We start from the raw sequence: 20,472 nt of genomic DNA on the forward strand, positions 1-20,472 counted from the left end.
GTACAAGTGTTCAAAGACTTTCTGAGTTTGTGACTAGGAGTTCAGACTCCTAGATTTTGCATCAGTCAGCACACTGAACCAGAGTCTCAGCTCTCCTTCTCACAGACCTCTTCAGAGTCCAATTCTATAACATGCTTTTTCTCATCAACTTTTTATCTTGCCTTAAATTGTCATTGCAAAAATCTCTATTACACTGCTTGCTTTATATCACCTTCTATTACCAGTTGCCAGTTCCTTCTTTTCCTACTTATTCTTTAAAAAAAAAGGTCTTATAATTCACATACATTGAAAGGGAAATTCATACAATTGCTAAAGCATACATGAAAAATTATATATATATACGCTAGATTTTTGTGTAAAAGAAAAAAACAGTGCCTGGGGCAGGGTTTCTACATGGAGGTCAGTGCTCTTGTTCACTTGATGTGTTCATGGACCTTTAGTGGCATCTTGAGGATCACAGGGATTTCCAACTACAACTGATTGAGAGTCCAGCATGAGAAAAATGAGGCTCTTAAACCCTGATATTCAGATACAACAGCAGTGACTTTAGGCTTTTAATAAGCTTTCAAGTCTGTAAATATAATGTTCATTTACCTTCTTTTTCAAAATTCAATTTAATGTGAAAAACTGACTAATCTAATATTCCCATTTTGCTATATTAATTCAGATAAAAATCAGCCAATTAAAAAAAGTGACCTAAAGTATATAACATATGTAGGTCAAATGAAACCACCACTACCTGAGAATAGGTCCATGCTCACTACTAATAGAGAACAAACTATTAGCAACAATAACATTTATTTGCATAATTATTTTCTCAGAAATGTTAAAACACATACTTTGCCTCGATGTCAGCTTTCTCTCGTACTGCATGAGCCATCTGTTCAGTCTCAAAGTATTTCTTTTTGCCTTTAGCTAAATCTTTCACTGTCTCTTGTAATTCAGTTTGGATCTTTGTCAACTGGTCCACACACTATAAAATACAAAAGTACAATCATTATGATTTTAGTTTTCAGGCTTACAGAAAATGGCTTCATCCTAAGGACTATACACTATGCCTTCAGGATGGAAACCCAGGAGAAAAGTCAGTACTTTCAGTGTCCTTCAAGTTGCAAATTAAAATCCTGTGATTTAAAATCCTGGTATTTCCATCTCAAGTACTACACATCAAACAGTGTCACAGTTTGCCTAACAACTATACATTAAGAAATAACCCGAGTGCTGCTGATGACTGACATTAAGGTAAGACATGGAAGAGCAACTACAAAACATGTTCTTACTGTTGGAGATACCATGATAATAAAAGCAAAAGAATAAGGTAATTCTGTATTTCCCCATCATCTTAATAAAGTCTTTATGTTTGGGTAACTGATAGTGCAAGGGGTACTGAAGAATTCACCCCTTAGACAAGAGGGAGTGACCCCTGAGTAGTCTGACTTGGTAAGTCCAAGGTGAACAAGAGAAGCAGGAAACCTGGGTACCACATAACAATTATTACTCAAAACCATCCCCTGCCCAACTCCTTGGATACACATATACATTCGAGGAAAAGGGATGGACGTAACAACTAAAACAACGTTTAGTCAATTAACTCTTATAACACATTGGGGCCAAAGCAATACTGCTTCAGGACCCTTCTGAGTATCCAAAGGAGATTGACCCCACTTTGAAACAAACCACTGAGAAGTTTCACCAGCCTGAGGCCAGCTTAGAGCAGTCACATCTAAAAACTTCTAAGCCTGAAACAGCACTGGCAGAGACTGACAAAAGCTCAGCAAAGCAGAAGGACACATTGGTGAGGGATTATTGTGCAAGGGTGAATAGTGTGGAGGAGGGCAAGGATATCAGAAGAACCAGGATAAAAAAAGGATAAACTTAACCATATGACATACAGGCCAGACTTTCCCAGAAACTGCTAGGTGTTAAGAAAGGACTACAGGGGATGAGAGATCTAGAAGATTCTGCATGGACAGATAAAAGCAAAATAACCACTCATATTTATTAAGCACTTAATAAGTGTTAGTCTGTGAAGGAAAAGGTTAAAAAAAAAACCACAAAATAAAACAAAACTTTTCCCCTCTGCATGAAACTGGGCCTTTGCTCAACTTTCTAGATCTGTGTTTCAATAGAAACCTGATGAGAAGACACAATGTCAGCTGTGTTGTTAGGCAACATTGCTTACAAACCCTGGTAGGCAAACTGCATCAATTTGGGATAAGCTAAAAATTAACTATAAATATCTGATAGAAAAGCCATTGCTTTGGGCTTCTGTGAGTATGGTGTATCTGGACATGTCCCTTACAGGGACCCTGGAAGCTCTGTCTATAGAGTTGTTGTAAAAAAATTTTAGTCTCCTTTAGGGGCTAAAACTGGCCCTGCAAATGTGAGTCTTACTCCCTTGTCCTAGACCTGCCACTTGGAGGACCAAACAGAATGACTGGTTGGCTACGTGGACTGAGACATACAATAGTGGGAGAATTAATCCCACTGATGCTAGATGCTTCCCTACTGACACATTGTGTTCCCTGTACTCTGTCCTTCTCAGTAAACCTCTTGTCAGGTGTGGCCTATGACAGCCACGGGAGTCTGAATGCTTATTACTTCTAAAAAGACCCCTTGTGGGCACTGCACAAGTGCTATGTTTCGCACTTTACTGGCATTATCACATTTAGTCCTTGAAACAACTCTATGGAAAAGGTAGTAGTAGTAGTAGTAGTAGTACTAGTAGTAGTAGTAGTAGTAGTAGTAGTGATCCCATTAAGATGAGAAAATAGACTCAGATGTTAAATAATTTATTCCGAGTCACACGGCAAGGATGTGATACCATTTACCATGCAACCCATTAAAGTGTGTACCCTAGTTCTGTGATGACCATGTTTCAAAAGTCTCTCATAGACACAGTTTATCTTAAAAGTAAGCTTTAAAAAACTGACATATAGTTCACATACAACAAAATTCACCTTTTTAAAGTATACAATTCAGTGGTGACAAGGTTGTTCAACCATCACTCTCCTTGAATTCCAAAACATTTTCTTACCCCCAAAAGAAACTCTGTATCCATTAGCTGTCACTCCTCATTTCTCCCCACCTCTAACAACAATTAATCTACTTTTTGTCTCTATGGAGTTCCTATTTGGGATATTTAGTACAAATGGAATCAGATAATATGTGGCCTTATGTGTCTCACTTCTTTCACTTACAAAACATTTTTAGGGTTCATTCAAGTTGTAGCAGGTATCAGTACTTCATTCCTTTTTATCACTGAATAGTATTTCGTTATATATAAACTAAAAGTAAGCTTTTATCTTGCAGAAAGAAAAGTTGTCTTTCCCCCTAAATTGTAATAGTACTTATCAAATACAAAGCTTTTGTTTAATAAATGATATGATGACAACCTGACACTCCCATAAAGAAGTGCTGAACATCCTAATAACGCTGTGTTTGCAGGTGTGAAGAGCTAAAAGCAGGCTTCATGGCTACAATTCGATATTAAGAACCAGAAACCGGGCCAGGTGCGGTGGCTTACACCTGTAATCTTAGCACTTTGGGAGGCTGAGAAAGTGAGATATCCTGAGCCCTGGAGTTCGAGACAACATAGTGAAACCTCATCTCTACAAAAAAAGTACAAAAATTAGCCAGGTGTGGTGGCAAGCACATGTAGTCCCAACTACTTGGGAGGCTGGGGTGGAAGGATCACTTGAGCCCTGGAGATTGAGGCTGCAGTGAGCCATGTTCATGCCACCGCACTCTAGCATGGGTGACAGAGCAGAGAAAAATTGTCTCAAAAAAAAAAAAAAAAAAAAAGAAGTTAAAAGTATAGTCTCTGAGTATGACACAGACACAATAATAAACTTGCTAATAATTTGAATATAAGAATAAAAATAAAAGTAACCTGGGCCAACACATCAAAGTCCTATAAATGATTAGGTTCTCTAACCCAGTAATAATGCCCTGGAAATTTATCCTAAGAAAAAAATATAAAAAGTTAATTTTTACTGTAGACTTAAGGGTAATGTCCAAAACCAGATGTAAGATTAAAGAAAGCAGAATGGAAAAATTCACAAAATAATAAAAAATAATAAACATAAAGGTTATGTAGAAACATGAAAAATTAGGAAACTGAGAGAATGAAGATAAAAGGAGTAAGAGAATTAAGTACTCTACTATGATGAAGGCATTTACATGTATTTTTCTATAAACCTGTTTCAATATTAAGCTTTGTTTTAAAAGCATTGTATAGGATTTGGAATTAGGAAGTAGTAGTATATTCAAGTTCCCACTCTGTTATTTACTACCTAAGTCTCTTTAATATTTTTAGCTTTAATTTTATCATTTGTAAAATAATAATACTTAAATACTATCAGGGTTGTATAAAAATCAAATGAGACTATAATGGATATAGTAGCAGTCTGCAAACTCTAAAGTGTTACACAAATGTGAACCACAATATTTCAAGGAAGGTAAGTAAACTCTAGTATACGTGAGAAAGATACGGACAAAAGTATGGTTAAGTAAACATAAGAATGGCAAAAAGCCTTAAATTATTATGGCTCTTGTTCTAATTTTTAAGTAAATGTCAACATATAGAAAATAATTTTGAAAAATGTAATAATTCTCATAATCCTCATTATAAACTGGGGCTCTTCAGAATTGTAATATAACTGTGTTTATCCTTCAAGCATTATAAAATAGCCAAATTAGAGAAAATCTTAAAAAGAACATGAACTTTAAAATGTTACAGAGGAAGAATTTTAAGTCAGATTGGTTCTGATCATAACAGAACAACTTGGATCAGACTACCTTTCTCTAGTCTGGAAAGTGTAAAAGTTGGACAAAATGCGTTTTTTAAAAACTGCCAGCATTAAAGACCACAACCATACACTGGACTTAAAGGACTAAGACACATGGGAGAAGAGGAATACACCAAGGTAAGTCTTAAATTCAACTTGGCTTTTTTCTCAGGGCATTTGTTGAATCACGGTATAAAGAAATAGGACAGAAACAGAAAGTGGCATTCTTACTAGACTGGGGGGACAGAGGTTGGAGTTTAGGGATGCCAAAAGAACAGGAACTTGAGAGGTAAGGGTCTAGAAAGAGGGGTACTGCAGAAAAGTAAGTCCAAAAGTCTGTATGCAATTTCCCCTTCGGTTAACAGACAACTTCTAAAAAGCAGGTGTTGGGTGAAATGCCAAGAAATCCAGTGGAGAACAGTAGCCGAGAGGCTAAAGAGTGAGCAGAGATCAGAGCATCAGAGCAGCTACATGACATTGAGAAGACAAAGGTTAGAGTTCAAGTCTTGTCAAAGTAGAAAGGTGTTGGTAAGCAACCTAGTTTAACCTTTCAGTTAAAACTCTAGGAGTAAGTGAAACAGAATAGCCCTAAAAAGCCTAAAACCAGAGATCCTAACGGAGAACCAAGGTGATCTAATAGCATTCTATCTGCCTGCCAGAAGAAAGCTTAACCCTCTTTGGAAATAACATCTTCCAGAGCCTCTATAATTTTTATTCATAATGTCCAACATTGTGAGTCATAACCAAACAGAAGATCCAAATAACCAAAAATCAAGAAAAACCGCAGGCAGTTAAAAGAGCCTACAGGCAATTAAGATAGTGAAATTATACAACAGAGATTAGTAGTAACATGTTTAAGAGGATAAAGGAAAAACATGGAGAACTGTACCAGAAACATGGAATGTATTATTTAAAAGTCAAATAAAAATCCTGGAACTGAAAAGTACATTAAGATCCCAAAAGATGAGGTTTTCTGTTTTGTTTTTGAGAAAGGGTCTCCCTCTGTCACCCAAGCTGGAGTGCAGTGGCATGATCTCGACTTACTGTAATCTCTACCTCCTGGGCTTTAGTGATCCTCCTGCCTCAACCTCCCAAGTAGCTGGGACTACAGGCATGAACCACCACACCTGGCTAATTTTTGCATTTTTTGTAGAGACAGGATTTCACCATGTTGGCCAGGCTGATCTTGAACTGAAATGATCCTCCCACCTCGACCTCTCAAAGTGCTGAAATTACAGGTGTGAGCCATCACTCCCGTCCCCAAAATATGAGTTTTTAAAGCAGATTCAAAATAGTAGAACAGTATATTAATAAACTTGTTAAATATTCAGATTGAAGTACACAGAGAAAAAAGGGTGGAAAACAGAAAATGCTAAAAAAGTAGAAAAGACATATGAACAGAGGCAAAAGGTCTAATAGCCAAAAAGTCATAAATGGGAGTTAAATAGAATTATCTTGCTAGAAGATTTTTATATTGTTCATGAGGTGGTAAAATACTAATTCAAGGTAGACTGTAATAAGTTAATTTGGACCAGGCGAGGTGGCTCATGCCTGTAAAACCTGCACTTTGGGAGGCTGAGGTGGGCAGATCACATGAGGTCAGGAGTTCAGGACAAGCCTGGCCAACGTGGTGAAACCCTGTCTCTACTAAAACACAATAAAATTAGCCAGGCGTGGTGGTACACGCCTGTAATCCCAACCACTCAGGAGACTGGGGTGGAAGGATCACCTGAGCCTGAGAGGCAGAGGCTGCAGTCAATGAGATCACGCCACTGCACTCTAGCCTGGGTGACAAGGCAAGACTCCGTCTCAAAAAAAAAAAAGGTAATTTGGAACAAGGTTTGGGGAATAGTAAAATTAATGATTCAAGGTAATGTAATAAGTTAGGGAGGCATTTAGATTCTCTAAGGTAATTACTAAAAGAATATAGGATTTAAAAAGTAAGAAGCTAATAGTGGAGGGAAAAATTGATATTAAAGAATATTAGATTGCTTAATATCATTAACCATCAGTGAAATATAGATCAAAGCCACAGTAAAATATTAATTACCTCACACCTGTTAGGAAGCTATTTTTTTAAAAAAAGATAACAAATGTTGGCAAGGCTGTAGAGAAATTGGAGCCCTTGTGCACTGTTGGTGGGAATGCCAAATCATGCAGGTGCTATGCAAAACAACTCTGGTCATTCGGGAAAAAGAAAAATCTGGGATTGCTACCTTTAAGATTTATGAATCTGGCACATTGGGGGTTACCATGTGGAGAGAGTTGTTAGTGAGTGAAGCCGTTCAGAAAAGCAGAGCTAATGGATGGAAAGAAAGTCTGAATTCTAATACCATCATTTGAACCCCTAGATCCATCCATGCTTGAAGTCCTTCAACTTTCAGTTATACAAGCAGATACATTCCCTTCTTGGCTTAAACAGTTTGAAGGAGGTTTCTGTCATTTGCTATCTCAGAGTCCTGACAGATTTACCCAATATGTACTGAATATTTAACAATTGCTTAGATGTAACATAAATAGATTATCAGCTATAATACAAAACAAGTTAATTCACAGACATGAGCATTTGTTGAATCTTACCAAAGATTTTGTTTTTCTTTTTTTTTTTAGACAGTCTCACTGTCGCCCAGGCTGGAGTGCAGTGGCACAATCTCCGCTCACTGCAACCTCCACCTCCCGGGTTCAAGCAATTCTCCAGTCTCAGCCTCCCAAGTAGCTGGGACTACAGGCACATGCCACCATGCCTAGCTAATTTTTGTATTTTAGTAGAGACGGCGTTTCACCGTTTTAGCCAGGATGGTCTCGATCTCCTGACCTCGTGATCCGCCCACCTCGGCCTCCCAAAGTGCTGGGATTACAGGTGTGAGCCACTGCACCTGGCCTTACCAAACATTCTTTGCCCAGGAATGTCAATTAAATTCAAGTCTAAGACTACTTCATCAATGGAAGAGAAAAGAACCAGAGGTAGTTAAACTCTCAGAATATTCTGATACTGAGTGAGGTGGAACTTTCCAGTAATTCAATTAAATGTGATGAATGCACCGGAAATTTGAGATGCAGTATTTCCTCCTGGTTGGGAAGTTATACTAGTATTAATTCTCTGCCCCTACCTTCCACCTACTTTCTGCACAATCACACACACACACACACACACACACAACTTTCTTCCAACTCAAAATCACTGGCCAGTGACCACATAGGTTACTCACTATGTTTGTTTTGAAAGAGGTATTTTTTGGCAAAGATAAAACACAAGCATTCTTAAACAAATATGTTAACTGACTAATATTAGGTGAGTGCTCTAAAGAAATTAACGTTTTACATAAAGACACATATACATTTAACATACTGATTTCAAGCCACTAGAGTCATCTTTGGCAAATGGAAAATTGAGGGGTTTTGGGTGGGAAAGGTGTTTGTAAAAATGTTCTGAAAATCCAAATTACATTAGAATCAAAACACTGGATGGCTTCCAAAATATTATTTCCCTAAATAATTACTTTAATATTTTCTTTCTTTTACTTTAATATTTTCTAAAGTATTAATACTTTCACAAAAAATTTTAATTACTTATTAGGTATAATGATACTCTCAATTTTTGTAACTCTATTTCCAAAAGAACGCAATTCAATCGCCTATTCAACAGCCAACTTTTCTAAAAAGTCACATTAAGCAATGCCATTTTCCTATGAATGTTTTATTTCTGTGTAATAAAATACATCCATTTGAAAACATTTACTCATGTGTAACCCATATAAAGTTTAGAGTCCAACAGGGTTTTTAAAATAAGTTTTTTATATTTAGTCAAAATGTGTCAATTTCCTTTAATTATACAAAATGGGTCAAGTTGAAAGTAAGACAAATTAATGTAAACTTTTTTGAAGAATCAGTGGGATTAATAACCTTGTAACTATTCTAATATACACCAAACTATGCCGATATTGTGAAACTAAGTAGATCTATGTACATGAATTATGCCAAAAAGTGGTATTTCTAAAAAATATTTACTGAGCTTCTTGAATGTTCACGGATTTGAATTATATTCACTTTTAGCAGTTAATAAAACATAGTACTTAATGAGAACATGTTGAAATCAGAAAATCCTAGTAAAATGTCAACTAGAAAACATACAGGACCATATAAAGTTTTAAATAAGATTTAGCATAATCTTACAGATTACAAATGTAGCGCTGAGATATTAAAATGCATATAAGAGCAGAAATAAAAACAATACCCTTTTTAGTTGCTGTTCTTTTAAGCTTCTCACTGTCCTTGCAGGCTCAGAAATGAAGTTTTTATAGTTTTCACATATATTCATCCGAGACTGGGCTACCTGCATTGTTCCCTCGAGAAAAGATTTCCAAACGGGATACATGCTCCTAAATTCAAAGAGGGATAGAAAAGCATTAGGCAGGGAACAGTAAGAAAAAGTTGGCTAACCTTTTGCTCACAGGGTAGCACTGACAGAATACATGAATGTCTTCCTTAATGTATTTATACTGGCTTATGGGCAATATTTCAACACATGTAAGAAGCAACATGGCATATACTCTATTCCTCTTATAGCTCAGCAATAGGGAGTTTTGATTCATTAGCTATTCTTAACAATGGAGTAAAGTGCTACAAGAATTACAAAGCTCACACTATAAAAATCAGTGAATATTTCAGACTCTCCAAGTCTTTTGCTGTCACAAGGTCATAATTATGAGTATCAAGTTTTATTACTTCATTAAGGTATTTTCCTAATTTTACTAATAAGGTAACTGAGGCCCAGAGAGATTTTAAAGTATCACTTTAGGTCATATAAAAAGAAGGTGGCACTACTGAGATACAAGACAAAGATTGGGTACCTCTATATATAGTATATTGTCTTTCAATGACATCATATTACTCAAACTGACGCGGCTGGAAAAATATATCATGAACAACTGTTTATGTGCATGCAAAGTCTATTCTGTCTGACAAAATAAATCTATAATATTGTTTGCTCTACATCTGTCTTCCTGTTATAACAATGCTTAGCATCACACTGTGCTTTGGATTCATTCTAAGCAAGTCCCATCTCCTTTGCTTGATAAATGTGCTCAGCAATCTCAGTCAAGTCAAGGAATTATCAATCCTTTGCTTTTTCTAGCCAATTTCCTCTTCAACCTTCTTTCCTACTTGCTAAATGCCTTAGTCAATTCTAGCATGCTCCTACACTATTTATAAACACAATCAATAACTTATAACAATGGTAGTGCTTTATTTTTTAAAATGAGTCCTTAAAGTGAAATTCTGATATATTATAATATTCCTCTCCTGAGATTTCCCTTTTGTGGGAAATCCATATAGATTTTCAACCACAGCAAAATGTGGGACCACATGCTATACAGAATGCTCACTGTGGTCAACAGATGACAGTGTAGAAGAAAAGGAAAAATTGCCTGAGTTCCTATCTTATTTACAAGTAAAGAAAAAAACTTGATAAACTATGGTTTTCAACCATGGAGTCTTACAAATTAGTTCATGTAACGTACCAGATGAATCAGTTTAGATGGAAATAGTCATTATTTAGGCAGAGGTGTATCACTATCCCTTTGGAAAGATTCAGTGTGTTGCACCAGCCAAAACTGTCAGCATAAAAGCACTGATGAAGTTAAGAACAGCAAAATGAACGCCCTCCATGGCCTCACTGCATGACAACCAATGGAACTTGCAATGTAAACTCACCGCAGGCTCTCCCTTCTAAGCAGTTCCAACAATTGATTTACTTGAAGAATGCACTGAGATAAAAATTCAGTACTACGATTTGTAACTACTAATTTATACTTAAAATATATTTTAAAATAATGAAGACAATGAAAAAGAACTATTATGGGCCGGGCGCGGTGGCTCAAGCCTGTAATCCCAGCACTTTGGGAGGCCGAGACGGGCGGATCACGAGGTCAGGAGATCGAGACCATCCTGGCTAACACGGTGAAACCCCGTCTCTACTAAAAAATACAAAAAACTAGCCGGGTGAGGTGGCGGGCGCCTGTAGTCCCAACTACTTGGGAGGCTGAGGCAGGAGAATGGCGTAAACCCGGGAGGCGGAGCTTGCAGTGAGCTGAGATCCGGCCACTGCACTCCAGCCTGGGCGACAGAGCGAGACTCCGTCTTTAAAAAAAAAAAAAAAAAAACTATTATGAATTGTGATAGGAAGAAAGAGAGGGAGGGAGAGACCATTCATCCACGTTCTTCTCTCAGTGTTAACACCCTCTTCTCTTTATCCCTTCTCCTAGGTAATAGCTGTTCGCCCTTCCAATCTCAGTTTAAATGTAACTTCCTTTGGGAAGTCTTTCATGATCACCACCAAGCCAACCCCCAAACTCAATCAAGTTACTCTTTGTCATTTGTTCACAGCTCCAGCACTTTTCTTTCAATTATAAATATTTTAATGCAATTGTTTATTAACGTCTGTCCCTCTCACTATAGTGAAAGCGCTATGAAGGCAGGAGTGTATGTCTTCCTATTGCATTCCTAGGGTCTAGCAAATAAAGAATGATTACAATAATATGTGTTGAATGAGTAAATAAATGAATGGATGAATGTATTAACTATGAAGACTGTACAATAAAAAGACAAATCCTTTCATTAAAAAGATAGTTTAAAAAGAGACCTTTAGAGTTTAGCAGATTTATAGCAGGGAAACATATCCTGAACACTGATATACCATGAAAAGCACAGAATTCAGTCACCAGTCAGAAGACCTAAGTTCAAGTTCTAGTTTTAACAAAATAATTATAAGCAGCACACTTCACTATACTTTCATTTCCTCAACTGGCAAATGGAGAAATAACAAATATTCCTGCACCACTTACCTCACAGGGTTATTTTAAAAATTAAATGCAAATGATATAAAAATTCACAATACACAGATTCTTTTAAATGAATAAACAGTAACAGTAGTAGAATTGTAACAGAAATAGAAGCACTTCTTGTTAACATAATAGTGGTATTCCCAATGGTAGTGGTGTTTTTCATTCCAATTAAGGAAAAATAATCACGGATCATAGAGTGATTTTTAAAAAATTTTTATTTCACCAGGCACTAGGTTTCATATGAAGCAATTTTGAAGGATAAGAAAAGTATCAGCCAGCGTGGTGGCTCATGCCTGTAATCCTAGCACTCTGGGAGGTCGAGGTAGGCGGACTGTCTGAGGCCAGGAGTTCGTGACCAGCCTGGCCAACATGGTGAAATCCCGTCTCTACTAAAAATACAAAAATTAGCCAGGCATTGTGGCTGGTGCCTATAACCCCACCAGCTACTCAGGAGGCTGAGACAGGAGAATCGCTTGAACCTGGAAGGCAGAGGTTGCAGTGAGCCAAGATGGCATCATTGCACTCCAGCCTGGGCAATGGAGTGAGACTCCATCTCCAAAAAAAAAAAAAAAGTATCAAGCATACACGGTACTTTGCCATTCTACATATCTCATGGTAAGCACTATGTTATGTATTTTACATTTATCATATCATTTAATCCTCATCATAACTCTGTAAGATAGGTATTATTCCCATTTTACAGAGGAGAAAAGTGAGGCTCAGAGAGGTTATGAAATTTTTCTAAGGCTACTCAACAGGAAATAGCACCTCCATGGTCATAACCTAGACTTTGCCATTACTAATAACTACTGCTTTGCTCTCATCCCAAGTTCAATCTTCTGATTTCTGACCAACACCTCCTGATTCTACTCACATCCTTTAGAATTCTGAGTCCAACAATTACTCAATCCTATAAGAACCCACAATCCATTTGGTCCTACCCCCTTTCCATTGTCTCTTGCCCCTCTCATGATCTCCCTTTTCAGTTCATTACCCAGTCTAGGTTTCATGGTCTACCCTTATAATCAATCCCTTATGTATGCCCTTATTACCCTTGCCTCTTTCTCTTTCCACCTTTATAACCTACAAGCTCCTAACTTGGTTAAATCTAAAACTGCTAAGATTATACCAAAGTATACAGAAGAATGTGGCTGAAGAAAAAGATAATTACGTTGCCTGGTCGCATTTTAAATTGATGTCAAATGAATGCTAGTAACCCCTTAGTGATACCCAGCAAGGGTACTATATTTCCTTAATCCATTCATTCAACCACCCTTCTACACAATTATTTCCCAACTTCTCTCTTCTCAAACCTCTAATACGAACACACTTGTAGCCAACAGTGGCAGTATCAGAGGGCAATGTCCATATGTTCCCACCACATCTGCCAAACTCCTTGTCTCTGCACCCATACATTCTGCCAATCCTCCTATTACTTCCATGAACTACCCATGCTCTGAAGGCCAACTCCTCAAATTTACACTATATTATACAACCTCTCACTTAAGAATATCAATTCAAAACTCTACAATGTCAGTTTTTCCCTCTCTACTGGAGCATTCTTGTGAGCAAACACGCTATAATATCTCCATTTGAAAAATCTCCATCAAACCTCCATTTCTCTCCAGCTACCACCCTAATGTCTGCTCTCTTTTACAGAAAAACACCTTGAAAGAATTGTCTAAAATTAGTGTTTCTACTTTCTCTTCTCTGGGTCTCTCAGTTCTATCCAAATCAGACTTTAGTGTCTACCACTTTTCTGAAATTGCTTGCCAAAGTCATCAAAGATCTTCCTATGGCTAGTCCAAATAGTTCAAGTCTTGATTCTATTACTCGACCTATCAGCAACACTGACCTACTTCATCCTTCTTGAAATGTTTTCTTCACTTGGCTACAGGACATCACTCTCCCTTGGTCTACTCCTACCTCACCAGCCATTCTTTAGTCTTCTTTGCCAGTTCCTCTTCATCTCATTGCCCCATAAATACTGGAGTGCCCTCAAGTCAGACCCCAGGCTTCTTCTCTTCTCTAACTACATTCACTCTGTTGAAAATTGTTTTTAAATTTTTATTTTGTTATTTCTTTTTAAAGATAAGGTCTTGCTCTGTCACTCAGGTGGTAGTGCAGTGGCACAGTCATAGCTGACTGTAGCCTCAAACTCCTGGGCTCAAGCAATCCTCCCACCTCAGCCTTCCAAAGTGCTAGAATTTCAGGTGTGAGCCACTGCACCAGACCTACATTCACTCTTTAGATGATCTCACTCTATAGATGGCTTTAAAGACACCCCGTCTCATGGCTTTACAGAGTATCAATATGCTATTCCTAAAGTTTTTTTCTTTTCTTTTTTTTAAAGAGGCAGGGTCTTGTTCTGTTGCTCACGCTGGAGTGCACTGGCATGATCACAGCTTACTACAGCCTCAAACTCCTGAGCTCAAGTGGTCCTCCCGCCTCAGCTTCCCAAGTAACTGGGCCTACAGGCATGTGCCACTGCATCTGGTATTTTCCTTTTTTTAATAGAAACGGTATCTCACTTTGTTGCTTAATCTGCATCTTGAATTCCTGGCTTTGAGCTATCCTCCTGCCTTAGCCTCCCAAAGTTCTGGGATTACATGCATGAACTACTACTCTCAGCTCAATTCCTGAATTTTTAATTCCTGCCCAGACACCTTCCCTAAACCCTAACTGCGCCTGTTCAACATATCCAACTTGGATATTTAGTAGGCATCTTACACCTAACATGTATAAAACTAAATTCTTGATTTCCCTAAAACCTCTTCTGGCAATCTATCTATTTCATCTCATTGACAGTAACTCAAACCTTCTAGTAGTTGGCTCAAACCCAAAGCCCTGGAATCAGCACTGATTCCTCATTTCTCTCTCATATCTGCTCCATCAAGAAATCCTGTTTGCGTGCTGGAGAGGATGTGGAGAAACAGGAACACTTTTACACTGTTGGTGGGATTGTAAACTAGTTCAACCATTGTGGAAGACAGTGTGGCAATTCCTCAAGGATCTAGAACTAGAAATGCCATTTGACCCAGCAATCCCATTACTGCGTATATACCCAAAGGATTATAAATCATGCTGCTATAAAGACACATGCACACGTATGTTTATTGTGGCCCCATTCACAACAGCAAAGACTTGGAACCAACCCAAATGTCCATCAATGATAGAGTGGATTAAGAAAATGTGGCACATATATACCACGGAATACTATGCAGCCATAAAAAAGGATGAGTTCATGTCCTTCGTAAGGACATGGATGAAGCTGGAAACCATCATTCTGAGCAAACTATTGCAAGGACAGAAAACCAAACACCGCATGTTCTCACTCACAGGTGGGAATCAAACAATGAGAACACTTAGACACAGGGTAGGGAACACACACTGGGGCCTGTCGTGGTGCGGGGGGAATGGAGAGGGATAGTATTAGGAGATACACCTAATGTAAATGCCAAGTTAATGGGTGCAGCACACCGACATGGCACATGTATACATGTGTAACAAATCTGCACGTTACGCACATGTACCCTAGAACTTAAAGTGTGTGTACATATATATGTGTGTGTGTGTGTGTATATATATAAATCCTGTTTGCTAGACTTAAAAAATACCATGGAATTTAATTACTGCCAGTCTCCTCCACTGTGACTACCCTGTTTTGAGCCACCCTTACCTTATGCCTAGATTACTACAACAGTCTCCTACCTGCCCTCTCTGCTTCTGCCTTGTCCCACAACACCTGTGCTCTGCACAGTACAGCAACTGCTGTGCAATCACTTCTTGGCCCTCTGTAGTCTCCCTACTATGCTTACTGTTCTTATCGCCAATTGGCATATATGTTTAATTATTCACCTGTTTACTGTTTGTCTTCCCTCATTAGAATGTAGGCTCCACGCAGCAGAAGCTTTGTTTCATTTACTGCTGTATGTTTGGCACAGGGTATGGCATAGCAGGCACTCAATACATATTTACTGGAGGAGGAGAGGAGGGAATGATGGAGCCTAGATTTGAACCCAAATGTGTCTGGCTCCCAAACCTCTGTTCTTTTGCTGACATAAGATTGTTCTTAGTCTCAGTAACAATGCTGAACATTAAAAAGGGTCTCTTCATTCTGAAATAGTTTATACCAAGACTTATGTATCCTAAGTCCTTGGTATACATCCTCTACTATTTTTGTCTCCTATCTTCTGTACCATTATTTACTTATCATTTTTGTTAAAATGACTAACCTTTTAAACTAAAATACACATATCTTACGACTTTATATCACTATTCTAACTGAAAAATACTTGCCATAATAATTAGGTTATAACTAGTAAAATACAAAACCATTCATCCATATACCACCTAAGTTCACGCTGTGAACTATTTCTTATATGAATATCATACAAGATGTCTAGGAAAACCTAGAAAACTTTACCAGAAGAAATTTCTCATTAAGAAATAAATCAAGGCTAGGCACAGTGGCTCATATATGTAATCCCAGCATTTCGAGAGGCTGAGGCAGAAGGATCGCTTGAGGCCAGGAGTTTGAGACCAGCCTGGGCAATATAACAAAACCTCATCTCTACAAAAAAATTTTAAAATTAGCCAGGCATGGTGGTAGTGGTGGCTATGCAGGAGGTGACGTGGAAGGACCACTTGGACCCAAGAGTTTGAGGCTACAGTGAGCCACTTCACTCCAGCTTGGGTGCAAAAGTGAGACCCTGTTTTGAAAGAAAGGAAAGAAGAAAGAAAAGGGGGGCGGGAAGGAAAGAAAAAGAAAAGAAAGAAATCAAGAAATTCTTAACTGTTAAATTCTTAGCAAGATCTTAAGTGTGGAAGAGGTCACACAAAGCTACAAATGTGGTAAAACTGCACAGAACTCAATGTGCACACACTTATATACACACAAATGAATGTGTATAAAACTAACAAATTCTGAATTAGGCTGGATGACTGTATCAGTATCAATTTCTTGGTTGTGATAATGTACTACAGTTATGCAAGATACTACCACTGGGTGAACTGGGTGGGGAATGTAAGAGCACTCTTGGTATTTATTATTTCTGACGACTGCATGTGTAGCTACAATTATCTCAAAGTAAAAAGTGTTTAAGATATAACAAACAAAACCATAGGCCTTCCCTAGGCTTAGAAATACATCTTTCTACTAGCATCACATCTCAAGACAACTCAGGAAAATGTGATTAATGGCTGGGTGCAGTGCCTCAAGCCTGTAATTCCAGCACCTGGAGAGGCTGAGGCAGGCAGATCACTTGAGGCCAGGAGTTTGCCACCAGCCTGGCCAACATGGTAAAACCCCATCTCTACTAAAAATACAAAAATTAGCAGGGCATGGTGGTGCACACCTGTAATCCCAGCTACTCAGGAGGCTGAGGCACAAGACTTGCTTGAGCCCGGGAGGCAGACGTTGCAGTGGGCCAAGACTGCACCACTGCACTCCAGCCTGGGCGACAGCGAGACTGTCTCAAAACAAAGAAAAGAAAATGTGATTAAGTTCATAACCTAAGAATAATTTATATAGTAACTAATAACAAGAAGAATAGTGTTTTAATAAATGTTTATATACAGTTGTTATTAGTAGTAGAAAGGGAGAATATTTCTGGGTAACAGAAATAAAAGCAGGGAAAAAGACTGCTTTTAGTCCAGTTGAGGTGTTGATAAGAACTGAAATACAACTACAACTGAGGTGCCCAAGGGTTAGAAAACCAAGGATGAAAGGATAAATGGCCAGAGATAAGTAGAGAGATAATTTGGTGCCAGCTTTCTTCATGGTTTTGAATATCATAAAAAGAAATTTAAATTTATCCCATTGGCAAGGAGAAACAATAGAAGATTTTCACACAGGGGAGTGACAGTAGGTCTCTTTTACAAAGACATAAAGATACAGTTTGTGTCATTATAGCAGATGGAATTGTGAAAGAGAGAAATCACATGCAAACAAGCAGCTACTTAACATTCCAGATATGAGGAGATCTACAAAGAAGGTAAAATTAGAGGCAGTTTTTTGTTTCCCAAGTTGAAAAGTTAATAAAAATATATTATTATTACCAGTTCATAGACAAGATTTAAAGGCAGGAATATAAATAAGCTTACTTAAAAGAGTCATTAGAGAGTTGAGAGACTTTTGAGACACATTTACATAGAAAGGAATGAAAACCTCTCCTCATATTTAAAAAAAAAAAAGTCCAAGAGAAAGTAGTGCTACAAAAGTCTAATGCAAATTGAGGCTGTTTAATGACATTAAATGCTGCATGTATCATCAGATAGGCAAACAATTTAAAAGACTGATTACACGCACTGTTGGTAAAAAATAAAAACAAAGGGACAATTTAAAATCATACTACAGGCTGGGTGTGGTGGCTTATGCCTGTAATCCCAGCAGTCTGGGAGGCTGAGGTGGGCCGATCACTTGAGGTCAGGAGCTCGAGATCAGCCTGGCCAATATAGCAAAACTCCATCTCTACTAAAAAGACAAAAATTAGCCCGGTGTGGTGATGTGCACCTGTAATCCCAGTTGCTCGGGAGGCTGAAGCATGAGAATCACTTGAACCCGGCAGGTGGGTGGAGGTTGCAGTGAACCAAGATCATGCCACCACACTCCAGCCTGGGTGATGGAGTGAAAACTATCTCAAAAAACAAAGTCATACTAGAAAAAATTAAATATATTTATATAGTTTATGGAGAACAACTTCCAATATTAATATTTTAGGGCCAGTCTAGTAGTGATGAATTCCCTAACCTTTTGCTTGTCTGGGAAAGAATTTACTTCTCCTTCATTTATAAAGGATAATTTTGCTGAACACAGTATCCTTGGTTGGCAGGTTTGTTTGTTTGTTTTTTCTTTCAGCACTTTGAATATATCACCCCATTCTCTCTTGGCCTGTAAAGGTTTCTGCTGAGAAATCTGCTATTAGTCTAACAGCAGTTCCTTGACAGGTGACTGCATGCTTTTTTCTTGCTGTTTTTTGAATTCTCTCTTTGTCTTTGATGTTACATAGTTTGACTATAATGTACCATAGATAATGCCTTTTTGCATTTCATTTGCTTGGGGGGTCTCAGAGCCTCCAGTATCTGGATGTCTAAATCTCTTGTCAGACTTGGTAAGTTTTTGTCTATTATTTCATCAAATAGATTTTCTAACCCTTCCCTTCCCTCTTTACCATCTGGGAAACCAATAATGTGTGTATTTGGTCACTTTATGTTGTCCCATACAACACAAAGGCTTTGATAATTCTTTTTTTTTTTTTAATTTATTTATTATTATTATACTTTAAGTTGTAGGGTACATGTGCATAACGTGCAGGTTTGTTACATATGTATACTTGTGCCATGTTGGTGTGCTGCACCCATCAACTCGTCATTTACATCAGGTATAACTCCCAATGCAATCCTTCCCCCCTCCCCCCTCCCCATGATAGGCCCCTGTGTGTGATGTTCCCCTTCCTGAGTCCAAGTGATCTCATTGTTCAGTTCCCACCTATGAGTGAGAACATGCGGTGTTTGGTTTTCTGTTCTTGTGATAGTTTGCTAAGAATGATGGTTTCCAGCTGCATCCATGTCCCTACAAAGGACACAAACTCATCCTTTTTGATGGCTGCATAGTATTCCATGGTGTATATGTGCCACATTTTCTTAATCCAATCTGTCACTGATGGACATTTGGGTTGATTCCAAGTCTTTGCTATTGTGAATAGTGCTGCAATAAACATACATGTGTATGTGTCTTTATAGCAGCATAATTTATAATCCTTTGGGTATATACCCAGTAATGGGATGGCTGGGTCATATGGTACTTCTAGTTCTAGATCCTTGAGGAATCGCCATACTGTTTTCCATAATGGTTGCACTAGTTTACAATCCCACCAACAGTGTAAAAGTGTTCCTATTTCTCCACATCCTCTCCAGCACCTGTTGTTTCCTGACTTTTTAATGATCGCCATTCTAACTGGTGTGAGATGGTATCTCATTGTGGTTTTGATTTGCATTTCTCTGATGGCCAGTGATGATGAGCATTTTTTCATGTGTCTGTTGGCTGTATGAATGTCTTCTTTTGAGAAATGTCTGTTCATATCCTTTGCCCACTTTTTGATGGGGTTGTTTGTTTTTTTCTTGTAAATTTGTTTGAGTTCTTTGTAGGTTCTGGATATTAGCCCTTTGTCAGATGAGTAGATTGCAAAAATTTTCTCCCATTCTGTAGGTTGCCCGTTCACTCTGATGGTAGTTTCTTTTGCTGTGCAGAAGCTCTTTAGTTTAATGAGATCCCATTTGTCAATTTTGGCTTTTGCTGTTTGGTGTTTTAGACATGAAGTCTTTGCCCATGCCTATGTCCTGAATGGTACTACCTAGGTTTTCCTCTAGGATTTTTATGGTATTAGGTCTAACATTTAAGTCTCTAATCCATCTTGAATTAATTTTCGTATAGGGAGTAAGGAAAGGATCCAGTTTCAGCTTTCTACTTATGGCTAGCCAATTTTCCCAGCACCATTTATTAAATAGGGAATCCTTTCCCCATTTCTTCTTTCTCTCAGGTTTGTCAAAGATCAGATGGCTGTAGATGTGTGGTATTATTTCTGAGGACTCTGTTCTGTTCCATTGGTCTATATCTCTGTTTTGGTACCAGTACCATGCTGTTTTGGTTACTGTAGCCTTGTAGTATAGTTTGAAGTCAGGTAGCGTGATGCCTCCAACTTTGTTCTTTTGACTTAGGATTGTCTTGGAGATGCGGGCTCTTTTTTGGTTCCATATGAACTTTAAAGCAGTTTTTTCCAATTCTGTGAAGAAACTCATTGGTAGCTTGATGGGGATGGCATTGAATCTATAAATTACCT

At 38.0% G+C, this 20,472-nt stretch overlaps 1 protein-coding gene across 7 annotated transcripts in view; it reads right to left on the reverse strand.

Moving 5' to 3' along the window:
* The window catches only part of FCHSD2 (FCH and double SH3 domains 2), a 330,965-nt gene that overhangs the window by 155,912 nt on the left and 154,581 nt on the right, over window positions 1-20,472 (reverse strand). For 5 of the 7 annotated variants that reach the window (XM_065529595.2, XM_005579014.5, XM_045370249.3 and 2 more), the window contains exons 5-6: window positions 9,025-9,169; window positions 840-973 (exon numbers count right to left, since the gene is read on the reverse strand). In XM_065529595.2, coding sequence (XP_065385667.1) covers window positions 840-973; window positions 9,025-9,169 — 279 coding nt within the window. The remainder of the gene's footprint in view (window positions 1-839; window positions 974-9,024; window positions 9,170-20,472) is intronic. The other 2 variants (XM_074014646.1, XM_074014645.1) reach the window with 1 other exon arrangement.

Source organism: Macaca fascicularis, chromosome 14, assembly GCF_037993035.2.
Source record: "Macaca fascicularis isolate 582-1 chromosome 14, T2T-MFA8v1.1".
Taxonomy (NCBI): Eukaryota; Metazoa; Chordata; class Mammalia; order Primates; family Cercopithecidae; genus Macaca; species Macaca fascicularis.